Source organism: Peromyscus eremicus, chromosome 7 (assembly GCF_949786415.1).
Source record: "Peromyscus eremicus chromosome 7, PerEre_H2_v1, whole genome shotgun sequence".
In the NCBI taxonomy this organism is placed as follows: Eukaryota; Metazoa; Chordata; class Mammalia; order Rodentia; family Cricetidae; genus Peromyscus; species Peromyscus eremicus.
This window is the reverse complement of record NC_081422.1, coordinates 70,470,799-70,490,395: the sequence shown is the minus strand read 5'-3', so window position 1 is coordinate 70,490,395 and position 19,597 is coordinate 70,470,799. Positions and strand designations below refer to the sequence as shown.

At 35.9% G+C, this 19,597-nt stretch overlaps 1 protein-coding gene across 1 annotated transcript in view; it reads left to right on the top strand.

Moving 5' to 3' along the window:
• Gfral (GDNF family receptor alpha like) overlaps positions 1-10,854 on the top strand; it is a 47,079-nt gene extending 36,225 nt beyond the window's left edge. Inside the window, exons 7-9 of the mRNA XM_059267019.1 lie at positions 6,757-6,849; positions 7,297-7,369; positions 10,228-10,854. Of these exons, the coding sequence (XP_059123002.1) occupies positions 6,757-6,849; positions 7,297-7,369; positions 10,228-10,291 (230 nt within the window). The 3' untranslated portion in view covers positions 10,292-10,854. The remainder of the gene's footprint in view (positions 1-6,756; positions 6,850-7,296; positions 7,370-10,227) is intronic.
• Positions 10,855-19,597: the final 8,743 nt, after the last annotated feature.

Here is a 19,597-nt window from a genome sequence, read left to right as displayed (position 1 = left end):
ATTTGGGGGTACATTCAGATTTGAATGTTGCATGTATATCATTGCCCCTCTCCCTCCCTCCCTCCAATCTTCCCATGTCCCCCTACTCTTCAAATTCATTGCTTCTTACTCTTTAATTGTTATTATTATTATTGTTATTTATTTATACATATATATTTATAAATACAACTTATTGCTTTTATTTAGTACCCCTCACATTATAAATGTTTAGGACTGACCACTTTCGACTGGATCACCCTGAAGCAGATTGATTCTTCAGCTCTCAGTCGTCATTAATGTCTGTAGTTCTTCATGCCGGGATGGGACCTTGCAAGAGTTCTCTCATCCACCTTGGCATAATTGCTTTCTTTCACTGTATGTTTTCACCCTTCTCTATTTTGACTGTCCTAGAGTATCAGGAGAGATTTCCAGAATCGTAACTACATAGTATTTTATGTCCAATTCATTTTTGAACCATTAATTCAAATCCTGGAATGATAGGATGTAGGAATCTTTATATTTAAATATTCCATAATGAATGCTAAAGTGTAACTACTATCAAAACATACTTGTCTAAAGAAGAAAAAAATATGGCTTCTACTTTATGCTACATGCTTTGCCTAGCTTAATTTTCATTATTAGCTAAAAAGCATTACCTTAATTTAGTAGAATGATAAATCAGATACAGACTTAAAAGCAAAATAAATATTAGTCCAATCCAAACATTTAGCAAATTAGCAGGAGATCCTAAGGCCAATGCAAGACACCAATAGCTGGCCTCTCCTCATGTTACCCATGCCTCATGAACCCTGTTGTCTATAGTGCTTGAACTTATTTTTATTTCTAATTATCAATATATATATATATATATATATATATATATATATATATATATATATATATATATATATTTGTAGGCTTATGTAAAGCAACAGAATAGTTAGAAAACACGTATTTACAAAGAAGCTAATATCTTGTGAGACAACCTAAAGTATTTGTGAACAACCACAATGTGGTTCTACATGATTGGGTTTTTTTTTCTCTAAAATTTTAATACTTACATTTGTATAAAATGCCCCTTATGAGCATAATTAAACATGTTCTGGGGAGGAACCTGTGGGAAAGTCTCTAAAAACTGATAGTCCACACTTCTGATTCTCTAAAGTCGATGCACTCATTTTCTCCCAATGAAAAGTTACTAATATGAGTGTACTAGAGTTTTTCCAGTTCCGTATTGTAGCTGCCGACAGATAAAGGACAATTCCTGTGAGTGTGCATGAGATATGGAAGTGACTTAAGTTGGAGACTTTAAATGCTCAAAGCCCAGTATTTTAAAATAAAGTGATTTACCTAAAGGGATCACAGGCCTCTCAGGACAACCTATACTTTGTGATATAGGCTGATATTCGTTTTCAAGTTCTTAACTACTCACTCTTTAAGGGCCAGCTATATGCCTCAGCATGTGAAAGCACTTGCTGCATAGGCCTGATGACCGGAGTTTGATCCCCGTAACCCACATAAAGTTGGAAGGAGAGTACTGGCTCCACAGTGTTGTGCTTTTATCTCCACATATGTGCTATGACATATGTTCATACAAACACACATTAAAGAATTAAAGTCATTTCCGAAACAGAGAATGTCAAGTCCATAATGGATTTCTTGGATTGCACAAATTTTCTCTCTCACTTACCACATATATTTTTTGTTATTTACACCTCATAAGCAATATCACACTCTTACTGAAATGCTGCATATTTGTATCTTTTTTTTTAAATCAATGCACAGGTTTTATTTGCTGTACTCAGAAAGCTAAACTTCTGTATGTTGTATGGTTAGAAAAAATAAGGCATTATATTTAATTTAATTAATTATTTTTTGGGGTTTTCAAGACAGGGTTTCTCTGTGTAGCTTTGCACCTTTCCTGGAACTCACTCTGTAGCCCAGGCTGGCCTCGAACTCACAGAGATCCACCTGCCTCTGCCTCCCGAGTGCTGGGAATAAAGGCGTGCGCCACCACCGCCCAGCTGGCATTGTATTTTATAATATACCACTTACTGACTCATCTCTTTGATGAAACGTAAAACTTCAAAGCCCTGAAAATATCCTCTACACAATATAATTTAACGTATAATTAACATGCTTCGAACAGAATCCCCTTAAATATGACACCATTGGCAGCTACAATAGTCTAGTTTTAATTGTGCTTCTATATGCATTTGTGTGTATGCATGGTTATGTGTGACTGGAACTAATGTACATGTGAAAATCAATCAACCTCAGGAGTCATTCCTCAGAAGTCACCTACCTTGGGTTTTTCTTTTTTTTAATATTTTTTTAAGATTTTTCTCACATAATTATTTGAGATAAGTCTGCTACTGGGGTCTGAGATTCACAAACTCACCAAGGATGAATATCATCCATTCACAGGCATTTCCCTGCTGCTGCCTCCCTAGCACTGGGAATGCAAAAGTTTACCACCACATATGGCTTTTGATATGGGTGTTAGGGAATGAACTCAGGTCCTCCTGATTTCACAGGAAACACTTTACTGACTGAGCTGTGACACCGGTTTTTAAGTTAATCATGGCTTCTGTGCTATGGATTGTCACACTTGATCATTCTTCTTCTAATTGATTCCCTAAATTCAAAGTAATAACAAATTCTAATTTCCTACACAAATCTAGAAAATAGTTTGGACGCCAACAGATCAGTCAAAATAATGTCTAAAACTCTTTTCTGTATCCTATAGTTTGGTAGAAAGCAGGAGTAGCAACATGGAGTTAGGTGGTTGATCTACTTGGCTCCAGAAACAGAGGATAGAATTATGTACAACAGTGGCTAAAAGCAAGAAAAAAAATCATGGGGCAGGTATCTATGCACATGTGTGTTTAGTAAACTAAAGAATTTGAAGTTAGTGTTTATATTCGTGGACAAAGAACATTTAATATGATGTCTTCCTGCTTTCTATTGACTGGTTAAAAAATAAGAATCCTCAAAGAATATTCTGTTCTCATTCCAATACACAAATGTTAGTCTACCAGTTACATATACCCATGCTTTCCAAGGTTTTGCTCTTGGATTCCATGATATACCACCTTGAGAAATTTGATTTTAATTTATCTGTTTCAGTTCATTACATGTACCCAGACACACACACACACACACACACACACACACACACACACACAAACACTTTTGTCTTAGAACTGCATATGATTTTTTGTCTAAGAAAAGATTTTTTCCATCACTTTCTTCTGATGCCCTGTATTTTCCTAATGTGTAAAGGTAGACAGACCTAGTGTTGCATAGAAAATAGTTTAAAAATGCTCTCTCCGAAAAATCTTTTAAAATACTGTGTCTTTTGAAGTCAGATTTCTAAAATAGATAACAATGGATCCTTTTCAATAAAATGGCTTGGGAAGATCTTTCCAAGAAGCTGCTCTTTGAGTGGGCCCTTGAAAGAGAAGTCTGCTCCAGAAAGAGGCAAGAGCAAATGCCAAATGATCCAGCAATAAAATGCCATCTGATTGATAAACAAAGAAGGAAGAAAAGAAGGGGAGGAAAGGAATGGACAGAAGGGAGAGATAGAGTAGAATAGGCAAGGATGAGTTGTTCTGAAATATCCACAGACTGTTCAGGAGACCCTAAACATTTCAGAGTTCCTGGGTTTAAGTATATACACATTGAAAAGAATGGTACACTATTTGATTTGGTTTTGAAATAGATCATTTTGTTTCCTGTTGATTAGAGGCAAGAAAGATCAGAAATAGGAAGATAAATTGACCATGTTGGGAATATTTATCAGTGTGATTCACTTAAATTTTATTTAGTAGATAAAAATTAAGAGTAGAATTCAGATATGTATTTGGTAAGATCAGCAGGAGTAATTGGCTAATGTGTCACATGATTGAGAGAAAGCAGACGAGAAAGGATTCTTTCCAAATTTTTTGAATGATATTGGATAGTCACATCATTTACTGAGACAAAAAAGATGAAATTAATTAGTTTAAAATAAGAAAATCTAAATTTAGTGTGGTGTTAATGGTAGCTTATGATATGCAAGCAAATATAAAAGAAGATAACTGGGCAAGTCTGCAATTCACTTAAAATCATCTTTTTAGTACTGAATTTTACAACACTCTGGCATTTAAACATGAGAGAGAGTACAAAGAGCCAATAGTGAAAAATAAAGGGAAAATGACAGGCCGACTTTAAGTAGTCTTGAAAAAAATAGCTTCAGTGTAACAGCTCGTGTGAAACCCTTGATACTTGAATGGAGTTTTCTGAAGACAGCTCCAACATGTATTACTGAGAAGAGGATGAGACAGGGGGATGAGATTTCCTGAGACCCAGTCACCTAGTGATGACATCAGACCATGGACCTGTTGCACACAGTGCTGAAGAGGTACATGGGATCAAGGACACACCTCCAGTGTCTGTGAGAATGCTGAAAAACAAAAAACAGAAATTTCTGTATTTCTGAAGATAATATTATTTAAATTTGTTCTTAGTATAATGTTAAAGTAAATCTAGATTTACCACCAAATGTACAGAAATTTTATAATGAATTTAAAAAACATTTCCTTTCTCTAAAATGTAGATTATAATAAAGATGACAGATGATATGGGACTGAGGTAACTATCAACTCTACCAACTTCAGTTTTATGATAATAAAACCCCACCTTTCATAAAAGTTAAGAAAGACTATCCACTGAGCTTCAGTAGCCAAGAAACCGTTGGTAACTCTAGCCTTTCTTGCTGATACTCAGTGTCCTGCCAGGGAGCAATATTTAAGTAGCGTAGTGACTGGTAGATACGTTTTCCTGGAATCCTGTTTAAAACTTAGGTCACTAACCTTTTAGATTTTGTTCATGAATACCATGGGAATGAAATTTACTGAATAAAATAATTTCTTCTACTTTTTTCTAGCCATCTAGCAATTATCTTAGTTCTATATACAAAAGATTGCATAATTTGCCAGAATAATAGATTTTTCATGCTCAATGATAAGTTAAATTATGATAGCAAACCAAGACAAGTATCCCTAGGATAGAATTTCCAGAAAAATTCATATTATTTGAATAATTAATCAGCCAATGTATATATATATATACATACATATATATATATATATTTGCAGAGTCCATCATGATGCCTAAAACTACCAAAATACCATAAAATTAAAAAAGGATCATTTGTTCTTCATGTTATTACGTATTAGCTATAATTGCATTATCACTTATTTTACAGAAAGCCTGTATGTACAAGTTGATTAAAATTAATCCTTCTCCTCAAGAACCATTAGTATAAATGGCTCAGGGCAATAACACAAATAACAAAATGTGTTTCATAAACACAAAACTGGAAAATGCCCAAATTGTACACCTATTCATTTTTGACAGAGTATATTTTTCAATTACTAAGACCTGGAGATGAAAAATAGTATGAACTAAAAATGTTTTAAATGAATTAGAGGTTAGAGTTCCTGAAAATAAGTTTCTAATGCCAAATCATTTTTTACAATTTTTTTTTCTTATTTGGGTTTCTTCCTGATCCACCTAGAAATTTCTGTTCCTGAATTTCCCAATGTACTGATGATTAGTAATGTAGAACTTATATGCCTGGCAATAGGCTATATGGGGCGAAGATTGGCTGCATGCTTCGTAGTACATCTTCTAGTCTACCTTCTTTCTCGGAGCCTTACCCTTGGATGTCATTGGTATACATTTCCCAGTTTTGATGAACTGTAATGTTGTAAAAAAAAAAATATATATATATATATATATATATATATATTCATAGTTATATTTCTAGGTCTGGGAATTCATGAAACAATCTGTAATAGAGGACAGCCAAGCTTTCCTATGTGGAGGCTTTCCTTCATCCCGTTTCTTAAATGCTTCCAATCTGACCAGAGTCACCAAACATATTTGCTTGCGTGCTATTTCATTTTGCGTTCTTCTTTCTGTTGAATTCAGCTGATGCTATGTGTGATTAATCAGCTATAATAGATCCATTAATTAATCATCAGGATTTTATTTTCTTGAAGGGTAAAAGTCAGTGAAAATAATATACACAGCAGGAAAATACAGTTTTTGACCTGGCCACAAAGAAGCATGCCTTTTAGAGTAGTAAAGCAAGCAGCATCTAAAAGGACTGAATTTCTCAGAAATGCCCAAGACAACTAAGTCTCCAGAGAAGCCAGCAGTAGCCCTTCCAGAAGGTAAAAGCCAGTCTCAACGATAGAAACGGAAGGTCTTCACTTTGGTAAGAGCGCAGAGATATGACTGCAGAACTAAAGCAGAGGATTTCAGGTCTGAGCGGAGGGGCACCAGCGTGCTTAGAGACTTTCCTTTGTAGAAAGCCATTTATCAGCGGTTCTTTGGAAAATGTGATATCTTTAAAACACATTGAAATAATCACTTGTGTGAAGAAGGAGCCTTCTCCAGTATCCAAATGGGAAGCCTAAAACTACCCTCTCCTGTCTCTCCTCCATGGGCAAGGTTCAGTGAGTCATCCTAGAACGTGGGGTCTTTTCTTCTAATCAAGGCTTGTAGGGAAAAGATTTCCTCAATGAAATTGGCTGATTAAACATGGCAGAGACACGCTATTAAAGTTTTAGCATTTCCACTTTCATATAAATCATTGGATTTATAAAAATGGTGTCATGGAACTGGATTGGTGTCATTTATGAATATGAAACAAATAATAATGATTTGATAAAGACAAAGTATAAGTCTTAAATATTCAATATAATTTTTATTATTTTCTTTCAGATTATCCAACTCCTAATGTCAAAGACATTTCCTCATATAAAAGAAAGCATTCAAAGGAAATTACTCTGACTGGGTTCAAGGCTCGCTTCAATGGTCAGTTAAAAATTCTCTATGAAAAATAATGCTTATTGTCTCTAAAAATCCAATGAATAAAAAAAATTCTTTTTTTGAGATCATAATATAATTACATCATTTCTCCCCTCCTTTTTCTTCCTCCAGACTCTCCCATACACACCTCCTTGCTCTCTTTCAAATTCATGACCTCTTCATTCATTAATTATTGCTACATACATATAAGTATATGCACATATATTACTAATATAACCATCTCGGTTTGTAGGTTACTTGTATGTGTGTTTTTAAGACTGGCCATGTGGTATTGGATAGCCAGTTAATGTGCTCTTTCTTGGGGAAGAGTATTTTTCCAGTTCTCAGCATTCCTTAACTGCCTGTAGTTCTTTAGGTGGATTGAAACTTGCTGGGTTCCCCGCCCCCATCCACATTAACATGTCCAATGAATTGCTCATCTTTCCTTCCCAGGAGAACTAGTCTATGCTGTCCTGTGCATGATTGTTACCTGTGGAATTCTTTCCTTGGTGATGCTCAAGCTGAGGTAAGTAAATGTAACTCAAAAGGGAGGGAATGGACAATACCAGGACCTGAGAAGAAGGTATTCAATATAGCTTTATGTGGGATCGGTCTATGGAAACATCATTTAGACTTCACATGTAAGGGAAATGACCACAGGGGGTTGATTTCATGAAGAATTTATAGGTACAGATGGATTATGGATTCCTTCCAATAAAAATGTTTATCAGTTTTCCCCCTAGGTTTTCCTACAGCGAACTAAACTATGATGTTTCCAGGTCATGTTATTTAGAAAAATGACCAACTCACATAAGACACATATTGTATAATTTAGTTACATTTATCTGAAGACTTGTTCATCATTGTAGCTTCCTATATATTGACAAGTTTTGTTCAAGTTTTAATATATATTTATTGAAAGACATAGTCAATGAGGCCTCATGTCATACCAATAAAAAGAGTGCCACCATCTGATATAATGTATTCTTTGCAAATATTTTTCCTTTGCTGCTTTCATTGCCAGAATATGTCAATTTCTATATTTCTAAATCTCTGAATTTGAAAATATCTTAACTGACTTAGTGCTGACAACAGATAACTTGCTTACTTTTAATTTAAAAGAACAACTGGGAGAGGATGCAGTTGGAATGTATTATATGAGAGAATAAATAAAAAGAAAAAAGTATCATGCTTATTTTCTCACTCATTATACATGAATGCAAGTATATATTTAATTTGAATATTAATAATCTTTATGTGTTTCTCTTTGACATTTGATAACTACAAATGAAAGTTTGCTCAATCAACTGCCCAGTAAATGTACACATATTGCTTTCTCAGAAGCAAGCTAAGAAACCTAATCACTGGACTTGACAACCAGGCAGGAATAATAATAAAAAAAAAAAAAAAGTGAGAGTCCGGCGGTGGTGGCGCACACCTTTAATCCCAGCACTCGGGAGGCAGAGCCAGGCGGATCTCTGTGAGTTCAAGGCCAGCCTGGGCTACAGAGTGAGTTCCAGGAGAGGTGCAAAGCTACACAGAGAAACCCTGTCTCAAAAAACTAAAAAAAAACAAAAACAAAACAAAAAACAAAAAAAACAAAAACAAAATGAGGAGGTAAACAGCCATAGCTGTTTATGTACATGGGGTCATGTACATGGCAAATGGAATAGATCCTTTGTCTAGTGACACTCAAATTCATTTATTTTTAAATGCAACAGAGATTTTTTAAAAATGTATCTTCTTGGTTTCAACTCTTCTAATCATTTAACATTTTCTAAACATTTAGTTTAACATCTACCAAAACAAACTGACTGCTCCAAGACCTTAAACATTGTCCAAGAAGATATTCTATGGGTTCCAATATATTTTTTTGAAATCCAAATAATTAAAAATCATTTTCTAAGGGAAGAAACGTGAAGCTAATTGACTTCCCTTTATATGGCTTTAAGTATTTGGAAGCACCGCTCAGTCATTCTGCTTGCCTGGATGTTTCACAACAATCACACTGTTTTGAAGGAACACAGTTTGCTAGCCCAATAAAACACGTAGAGAGATGGTTCTTGATCATTACTTGTTATCGACACACATCCTACAAAGTTCACATTGGCTAAGTGGGCTCATGAGGCCTCACATACAAAACTACACCACAGATAGACAATGCAGTGGAGCTCCCCATGAATTAGCTATAATTATATTTCTTCTTTGTTTGAACAAAAATGTACAGTTCTTTTTCTAAAAGATACAGAGTGTTGTTATTATTAAACACAAAATCTTGAATTACTCTAGTATATATTTTATTGGTTTGTTTTGAGTTTTTCTGAGGTACTGAGGGTTGAACTTAAGTAAACTAGTGCATGCTAAGGCAAGAGCGCTACCATTGAGTCACAGCCTTGGCTCTAATGGATATATTGAAGATAAATTATTCATATTATTAAGTAGAAATTATTTCCCATGTAATTTAAAATTTACTGTGTTCTGTAATCAGACCCAAAATTAAGAACATTGCTGTGGAATGGTCTGTATGTCAAATTACTCTGATTGGTCAATAAATAAATCACTGATTGGCCAGTGGCTAGGCAGGAAGTATAGGCGGGACAAGGAGGAGAATAAAGCTGGGAAGTGGAAGGCTGAGTCAGAGACACTGCCAGCCGCCATGATGAGAAATAGCATGTGAAGATGCCGGTAAGCCACGAGCCACGTGGCAAGGTATAGATTAATGGAAATGGATTAATTTAAGCTGTAAGAACAGTTAGCAAGAAGCCTGCCACAGCCATACAGTTTGTAAGCAATATAAGTCTCTGTGTTTACTTGGTCGGGTCTGAGCGGCTGTGCGACTGGCAGGTGAGAGAGATTTGTCCTGACTACGGACAAGGCAGGAAAACTCTAGCTACAGAACATGGCAAAAATGAAATAATTTTTTTATGAACAGAACAGAATAAAACACACATCATCAACCACAAAGCCTCCTCCACCTGCCCCCAAAATAGAATTAGAGTATACTCCTAAGAGATTTCAGTCATTTGTACCCAGCAGCCTGTCTAACCACTGTTGATACTTACCCTTAGTCACTATGAAGAGCTTCACGTGTGTTTTATGTAGTCATAATAAATTAAAATAGCCTGTCTTAAAATAAATTTTCAAGAAATTTATAGTTTTAAACTCACATACTTAAAAATAGGCCATTAAATATGATTACTTGGAAACCATAGTAAATATATGGTAGTCCTCAGAGAGGCCTTAGAATATTCCACTCTTGAAACTTTGCATTCAGGAACTTCATTATCCTCATCCCTCAACAAAGACTCCATCCCCAAACATAAGCATGCACATTTGTGATGATCTGACACTAACATATGAACTTTTTCTCTTATTTTCCCATAGGATATCAAGTAAAAAAAGAGATCCCTCACCTATGGAAATAGCTGGAGGTGTCATCACTCAGTGAGCCACAGATCACTATCAAGTCCAAGTTTTTGTAGTAAACCAGTGGAGAATTACATTTGCCAATAATACGATTTAAGATGGATTTGACGATATTCAGTCATTATATACAACAATGCCTGGCACAGTAATATAGCATAATCACCGCAGATCTGCTCTTTTTCCTAAAAATATTTGAGTAAATACTTGTAGTGATGTCATAACTAGTTGATAACATTTCCTTTGGAGACAAAAAGTGCCATCTAAAAAGTTATCATTTTTTGCTTGAATGGTATCAGTGCAAATATCAACTTTTCTCGTAATATGATTCAGTGTAGTTAGAGTATGTTTTTTTTCTGAACGACTTTATAATTTCCCATTAACTTGATCAAATGAAAATGTTAATGAGAATGCTGACTATATTTGTTATTTGCATATTCTTACTTTGTGTATAATCATTAAACAAATCATTGACGTTAAACATATTTAGTTAGATGATTGGTTCTAAAAATAAAAACTGACACCTTATGAATTTTATAATTTAAATCATATTGAATTTTACTTTTAGTCTGGTGTCTTAATGTCCATAAATACATAGCAACTACAGTGACTAAGAAAAGTCACCCCAATAATGATGTATTTTGTGAGTTTAATTTTTCTTTGCTGATTAATCATCATGAAATTCTGTAATAATAAAGTCATACTTTGCCATTTTCTATAGTTTTTTTCTACATTACTACTTTGTTCTGGCTTGTCGTCAGTGTAACTGTATTTGAAAATATATCCACCAATTAATGAATATACACTCTACAAATGCATACAATCACATCAGCATTCACTGTTCAGAATCTTCAGGTTGTATTGCTCAGTCACACAAAACATAAATATTTAATAACCCAAGGACACCATGCTAGTAATTAAAGATACATTTGCAATTGAAGGTAAAGTATTTTCCTCTTGCTTGGTCTCATTTTTTACTAATTAAAGTACCTACATTAAATTAAACTTGAACCTAACATTTGGCTCTGTATATTTAGGGCAACTAAAAAGCAATACTTTACATTTGAAAGCAGGCAAGTAAGACTTGGTAAATTTTGGTACCATAAAGGTTACCATAAAAACTGGTAACCATAAAGGATTGTGGACAGCCCACTGCAGTGGTTCTCAACCTGTGGGTCACGACCAACCTGTGAGTCATGATCCCTTTTGATCTTTAGAAAATAAACAGGCAAATAAAAACAAACAAAACCCCCCAACAAAACCCAGGAAACACACATGTATAGATTCATATACAGTAAGAATTAAAAACTATAAAAACACAAAATTGAAAACCATAATCTACAATCACAAGACCAGTGAGGCAAATAAATGCTTAAACAAGCAATATGAGACACACATAAAAAAAATCTATAAAAATACCAATGATTTCCTTTTGTGTAGATTATCTACTGCTAAGCATGGGGTCTGCTCTTCAGTGTGACTTGTAAACCCACTAGAGAAAACTAATTTTTCTGTTTCTGAACTGTTGTCATTAAGAGATAGCTTCTTGGTTAGGGATGGGAAATTTTGTCTTCTTGTCCCTCTCAGCACTGGAGCCCCATCTAGCTTGGACCTGTGCAAGTCCTGTGCATGCTCTCACAGTTTCCAAAAGTTCATACGTACATCAGTCCTGCTGAATCTGGAAAACATGGTTTCCTAGGTGTCATCCATCCCCTCTGGTTCTTATAATTTTTCTGCTTTCTCTTCTGCCTAGTTCCCTGAGCCCTTCTCAATGGGAAGACATCCCATTTGGGAGTGAAAGTGCCAAGTTCCCTACACTTTTTCATGTCTGCTTTTGGGTCTCTATTACTATCCACCTACTGCAGGAGGATGCTTCACTGATGATAGCTGAGTAAAACAATAATCAATGAATATAGCAGAATATTGTTAGGAGTCATTGTGTCGCTACTAAAACAGAATTTTATCTCCTGGATGAGAAGAGCAACAAGACAGGAAAACAGCAGAAGGACACAACATCAAATACTTTAGAAAATTTAAAGTCACCTGTCTCTAGAACATGGTACCTAGCTATTGAGGGAGTAGATGTCAGAAACACAAAGCCCCTTTAGGTCTAAAGACTCACCATGAATGTTACATATCATGGCTCTCTTGTCAACCCCATCATTTCTTCTGTCCTTGGGGGAATGCCTTTTAGAAACATGTCTCCTCTGCGCTGGGCCAAGAACCCTTGCTTTGTGTCTCCCCAACACTTACTTCTCTTTGCCTTAGACCACTACATCTCACTATAACGATTTCTTCACTGTCTTTCTCAATAAATTGCAACTCTTGGTGACTGCATCTATGGTTTCCATTTCTGTCCCTCAGCTTGCCATCGCATGGCTGTTGCCTGCTTAAAGAGTCAACAGATCTTTCTCAAAAGCCTGCATAACATTAGATCCACTATTTTCAGTCATGGGGCTGTGGCTTACAAGTTCCCTTTGGAGGGAATTGTAGACAGTTAAGAGTTACTAGAGGACAGGGCTTACAATGTTGCTCCCAAAGGGCGTATAGATGCTGAACCATTACTGGGATGGAGCAGTCTTTCCTCAACAGTGTAGCTGCCTGTGAGCCTCCCGTGTGCTGGGAAGCACACTTCCACTCACATTCTTGTAAGCAATCCTAGTTAAACTCTTTTTTCACCAAACCCTCTCTTTGGTCTGTTGTTCGCATCCTACCCGGGATGCATAATTATTTTCATGTCTCCCCAGAAAAGATTCACACAATAAGAAGTTTTAAATGAGGGAATGATTTCTGAATGAATAAAAGTGAACCAGCAATAAATGTAAACAATGGATGGGAAAAGTCTAAGAATTATCTCTAAAGTGGACTACAATACTGAACTAATAAGAATTAAACATTTGCAGTGATTAATTTGTTCAACACTCATTTACTGAGCACATACTAAACATCAGTCAGTGTACTAAGAATTGGAGGCACAATTTGGAACACATTAGATCTAAACAAACCCCTCAAACATTTGAAAAATAAAGAAGTACACAAGAATTGTATATGTGAAGGCCTGTAGTATATATGTAACGAAAGCAGAAGTAAAGTAGTCTGGAATAGGCAGGTAGAATAGGCTTAATGTATAGTACAGACATATATAATTCCAAAAAAAATTTAAAAAAATAAAAAGTTTATAAGCCAATTTCTGAGAAGTGATAAATATTACAAAGAAATGAATAGGTTGGAATGATCATATGATACTAACAAGAGAAATTATAGATGTCACATGAGAAAATTGATGCTCTTCATAAATAGTACTTGAAATGGAAAGGAACTTGGAATTAGGTGTTTGTAGGAAGTTGAAGTTGTGAGGATTGTTTTATGAATATTCATTAAAATAGGCTTTTGATGCCAATTGTTCCACCACGGTGCCATTTGGAAAACTACTGCACACATGGGAGAATGAGACTAGGATTGGAAATCCAGTGTGCCACCTTCATCTTCAGAATCATCCCACCTCTCTCCATCACACAGCACAGGTTTCCTGGCCTTACTCTTTTGGTTGAGTTTATCCAACAGAGAAAAATGACATATTAAATACCTCAAGGTATCATCCTAGGCTCTCCTTTTTCCATTAACATTCTGTCACTGTGGAAATTTCTACATGAATCTGTCCTTCTGGATTCCAAAAACACTTACTTCATCTCTTTTTCCTCTCAGGCTTGTGATACTCACAGCTAACTTGTTACTAATCCTGAGTCTCAAAGTTACTGTACTGCTCATTGTGGTTTTCTTACAACTACTCAAACAGGAATGAAGACTCCTTAAATCAAGAATTGTTAAAGGTCATGAGATAACTTGGAATGTAGTCCATCTATTTCTTATTGGTTCTCTCCTTGATGACAACACCATGTATGAACTAACTGATTTTCAGACACCTTCAGGATATCCATGTGGAGTCATCTAGCATTCAAGCAGAAAATATGCTGAATTAGATCTGAGCTGGATCCACTAAATCTTTAGTTTTCCACTACCTTCCACATACCCCTCTGATTACCACAGAGAAGGCTGCTTCACACAGAATACTTACTGTGGTATCACATGGGGAAGGTTGATAGACCTCCTCACTTTTGATTTTCTTAACAGTGATGAAGTTCTCTCAAGAACTGTTTTAGTTACTTTTCTATCACTATCAAGAGGCAACATGAACAAAATATCTCATAAAAGAAAAGGTTTATTGGGCCTCACATTTCTAGAGGGTTAAAAGTCCATGATTATCATGGCAGCAAACATGGCATTAGGCAGGCATGGTGCTGGAGCAGTAGCTGAGCTCTTACATCCTGATCCATACACATAAGGCAGGAAAAAAAAGAGAAACCTAGCTGGAAATGTCTTGGACTTTTGAAACCTAAAAGCCAACCCCTAGGGACATACTTTCTCCAACAAGGCCATACTTCCTAATCCTTCTTAACCAATTCTACCAACTGGGAAACCAATCTTTCAGATATACGAACCCGTGGCCTCATTCAAACCACCACATTCAAACCATCCCAGGAGCCATCTGACTTGTCCAGTAATAGGACTTTTTTCCTTCTGCCTGCTTCTACATATTTACTCAGGGTCTGCTTTCCTCTACATTTCCTCTCATGAATTTCCCCAGGATCTCCTGAGGAGTTAACAGTTACCAGCTACGACTTAGCAAGGTCTCTGGGGAAGAAGTTTTAGGCAGAAGTGAATCAGGGACTTTGTTGTCACTACAAAGCTACAGCTCATTTGTATTTCCTTGTTTGTCTTTTTTTTTAATTTGTCACTCTATAAAAAATATATATGTGACTATTGTTACTTACATAAAAACTGATACAAATTAATGGTGAATAGAATATACCCTTTTTATTTGTTTTCTAAACTACTCACAATCGTAAGCCTAGAAAACTCAAAAGCAAATCTAAAGGACAGTGTCTGCATTTCTTCTCACATCCCTATCAGCCTGGCTTGCTCTCAATCTCCACTCTCCTTAGAACTTGAAGTGAGAATTATCTGAACTGAATGAGGCATGGTCCATGAGTTTCCTAAGCTGTTCCCCAATTGCTTCTCTGAGGCATTGATGTTTGTTCAGATCACGCTGACTGCACCCAAGAATAAGCTAGTAGAATGATTGTCACCACAGTGTCTGCTCTGTAGATGAACCTATTGTGATAGGTACACACTTAATCAGATGTTCGTAGTGCTCACTGTTTTCAGTAACTGTCTATAAAAACTCCCACAGGCCTTTAATCACAGAGGCCTGAAGTTTTAGTTTAGAAGATTGGCAGGCTTAAATGTAAACATACAGTTTCATTATGTTATGGAATTTTTCTGTCTAGCTTATGTAATTATGTTATCTATGAAATGTATGATTTTATGTTGAGTGTAACAGATATCTGGTATTTTCCGTTATAACAGAGATATAATCAGATAAAATATTTTCTAAAGCTTGTATATCTAACAGCAACTATAGAGACTATCTGAAGTAAATTATCCATTCTTAAACCTCAAGTTTGCTTTGGATACATGCTCTCAGTGCAAATTAAGCATAGTCTTTGATTCACAAGTAAATGTTTTAAAATAAAATTGGCACATGTTGTGGATAGACATTCTTAAAAAGATTAAGAAAGACATAATATATCATTTATTATGTTCCATAAAATGCTATTGATAGAAACTCTGTGTGTCTTTAGGGCAGTAAGATGCAAATGGAATCAATGTTAAAATATTTCAAGGTGTTGCTGGGCAATGGTGGTGCACACCTTTAATCTCAGCACTTGTTAGGCAGAGGCAGGCTGATCTCTGAGTTCAAGGTCAGCCTAGACTACAGAGTGAGTTCCAGGACAGCCAGAGCTACACAGAGAAACCCTGTCTTGAAATTTTTTATTTAAAAGTGTATTGAATTTTCTACATAGATATATATTTTTGCATACATACATACATATTCTACATAAATAGTATAGTTTAATCCTAACAAAAGTTTATCTATGGGTTTTATTTTCAGTGCTGAGAACTGAGCCCAAGCTCTTGTATATGCTATCAAGCATTCTACTACTGAGCTACATACCCAGCCCTCTTTATAGAATTAAAATTAAAAACTACTAGTGGCTAAAGACAGGAAAAATTTCCTCGAAGAGTCACAGTGTTAGATACAAAGAATTGTTAATTGAACAAAGATCTATAATATTTCATAATATTCTAATATCCCAAAGCCACTAATAATTTCCATGAAAGATTTGTACTTACTAAACAAATAGACACCCATATTTTAAGCTTCCAGCTATGTTTTTTGAGTTCCTTATATTAAGTTCTGTAAATTGGGCTCTTGTCAAATGTTTTGTTCACATTCCGAGGGTTGCCTCTACAATCATCTGAGTGTTTCCTTCTTAACTTTGTAATTTGATAGAGTCGTATTTACCTACTTTTGCTTTGTTTTCTATGCTTCGGGGGTTAGATTAACTCTTTTAATCACTATGTACCCAATGAAGTACACAATGTATGGGAGCGATCTGCCTAAAACAGATGAGGTTATGAGATACAGTCTACAAATACTCATAGGTCACACTTGACCCTGTTCTGTAGTCCTGAAATATCAATCCTTCTAAAAATCAAAAGGAAAGACTGTCAGATACCTGGGCTATGCTTCCAAAATTTCTGATTGGGTTTGTCTGGAACAGGGTGAGAATTTACACTTTTAACAGATCCCACGATATGCTAACACTCCTCCTTTGGTGGCTGCTGCAAGTGGATCTCAGTGCTTGATGTACATTTTAGTATTCTGACTAACTTTAGACTTTTTGATACCCTCAACCTTCCTCCGAGATGGTGACTCAATAGATACATCACTGTCCAGAGTGATGGCATATTTTTGATTTCCTGGTCTTTTGCTAGCTCTCTAAGGAGTGAAGTAGCTACTGTGAATTCCTGTGGGAAGTAAAATTGTCAGTGATTTTTCTGTGTACATTGAAATATTATACAGTCCTGAGTGAAAGCCAAGTTCAACTTCCTTCTCCAATTCTGTCTTCCTGTCTGCCAGAGTCCCTGTGCCCTGTTAATTTCACACAATTTGCACACATCTTGTTGCTGAGAAACAAGAACTAAGGAAGTCATATGCTAGCAAGTTTCCTACACTTGCCTAGATGCCAGTGTTACTCGTAATTTCTTCTTTGGACCCAAACCCATGCTAGGATCAACCATGAGCAGCTGCTGATAATTGGAAGAGAAGGGAATTAGTTGTTGAGAAGGGGTAGGGGTCAGGATGTCAAGGTTGGACTTCATACCTATCTTTCTTATGACCCACACTCTCTAAGAATCGAAACACCTATGTTATTTGTGAGTTTTCTTGCAGTATACCTTCCACAGTTTTTGTATTATAACTTTCAATACAGAATGACAACTCAAGTCTGCAAATGTTGGATTACTATAAGCCCAAGTTTAGAAAATTTAGAAACTGTTCTTCTTTCTCTAAACAATGCCTGACTTTCATTCTGTTGCTTCCGTGTGTGCTTGAAAAGGCTAGTGTTGAATTCAAACTGAACAATGGCTGCTTTATTCTGAGGCTGGAGTCAACCAGTTTCTCCAGGAATAAGTACTGCTCCCTCACTCTTTCCAAAACTGGAGAATATCATAATTTAAGGAAACCGAAATCATACATATATGGTTTAAGCTGTTCCATTATTTTTCTCTTCCATAACCACAATGGTTCAATTGAACATCGGTTAAAGTAAAAGGTACTCAGTCAAAAGTTAATAAAAAAAAATCACTGAGTAAATAAGGGTAAGGGAAGTTGGAAGAAGTAGGAGTTGAAAGCAAGGTAGAAGAGAAAAAGGACAAGAGAAGTAGAATTCTGGAATCTCAGAATTGTGCATTCTCTTTCCATCTCCTGTGCTGCTTCTATTGCACACAGAGGACAAGAAAGTTCTTGTTATCATAGACAGCAGAACAAATTTTAAAAGACAATTTTGGCCTTGTGTGAGTGTGGTTGTCCTGTTATTATTTGCAAGACATTTTTGTATGACAGCCACAGCTCAGAGAAGATGACCTTAGGTCAAATAATTTTCCCACATTTCATTCCACTTCTGACCAAAATAACCAATTTATTAAATCCATGTGACACATCTCTCTGTTTAAATCAAACATTAAATGGTTTGATTCCTTTAATAAGTGATTTTTGCCTATGTGACGGATGTTGAATTCACCCTGCACATAAAGTTCCCTTTATAGTCATCAGAAATCTGGAACTCTTCCTTGCAAAAAAAAACTCACTTTCTATAGACTTACATTTTAATTTCCTCACATCTGCATTCATTTGCCTTTGCTTTCTCCCTGATTTGCAATGGCCACCCTGATAGTAGATGCCTAGATTGTGCAGTTGGATTATTGTATGGTAGTAAGCAATTGTGAGCTGCTAATGATTTTAAATAATAATGAAGTTGGAGCTCTGCTGCTATTGTTTTCTACCATCACAGTGCAGTTTCACTATTGATCAGCGCTGGTAACTCACTGTTGCCTGATCTCGGAGGCTCAGGCTGACAAAATAGCCCTCCTCTGGAAACTAAAGCTTACGACAGCGAACATGTTTACTTTCAAAATTCCCATCTAGAAGGAACATGTGTCTTTCTGTTCATGTTTCATTGCTCAATACAGTTCATGTGTTTGTTTAAATCAGTGAGGATGGGAAGTGGACTCTAGAGAAGCCAGGGGGATATTGCTGGATAACATGGCAGTTTAACAAAATAGGTTACATTTATTTAAGTAATTACTCTACCTGGTATTATTCCAAGATGCATATATTTAATATACATCAGAGTTTTGTTTGGCATGCACTAAGCTTTTCTTTATTTTACAGATAAATAACAGTGAGCTTAGAGAGCCTAAGACATGTTTTCGAAGTGATACAGTTGATAAGGGACAGACCTGAGACTGAAACTTGATTTTCTGCTCAGTCCAGTCTCTACGGTTTATTGTGCTGTATGTGCTCCAGAACCTCTCCTGGGATGGGAAAGAGACCACACTCTTAAATATGAGAAACTGATCAATAAATGAATGGTTCCCATTACCACTTCAAGATTAATCTAGTTTTCATGGCTCTGAGTTTCTTCTGACCCTACTTAAGAAATCAATTGCCCCTGGCCCCAAAGTTGCTTCTAATAAGCGAGTAATGTCCTCTCACTGGGAGCAAATTAACTGCAGCCTGTGTAAACTTATCAGTCAGGGCTTCAGAAAAACAGTAACATGTGGGATCCACTGGGATGGGTCAGAGAGCTCGATGACTTTTGGAAAATATAAATTATGCACACAGAGTCATTACATGTACAAAAGA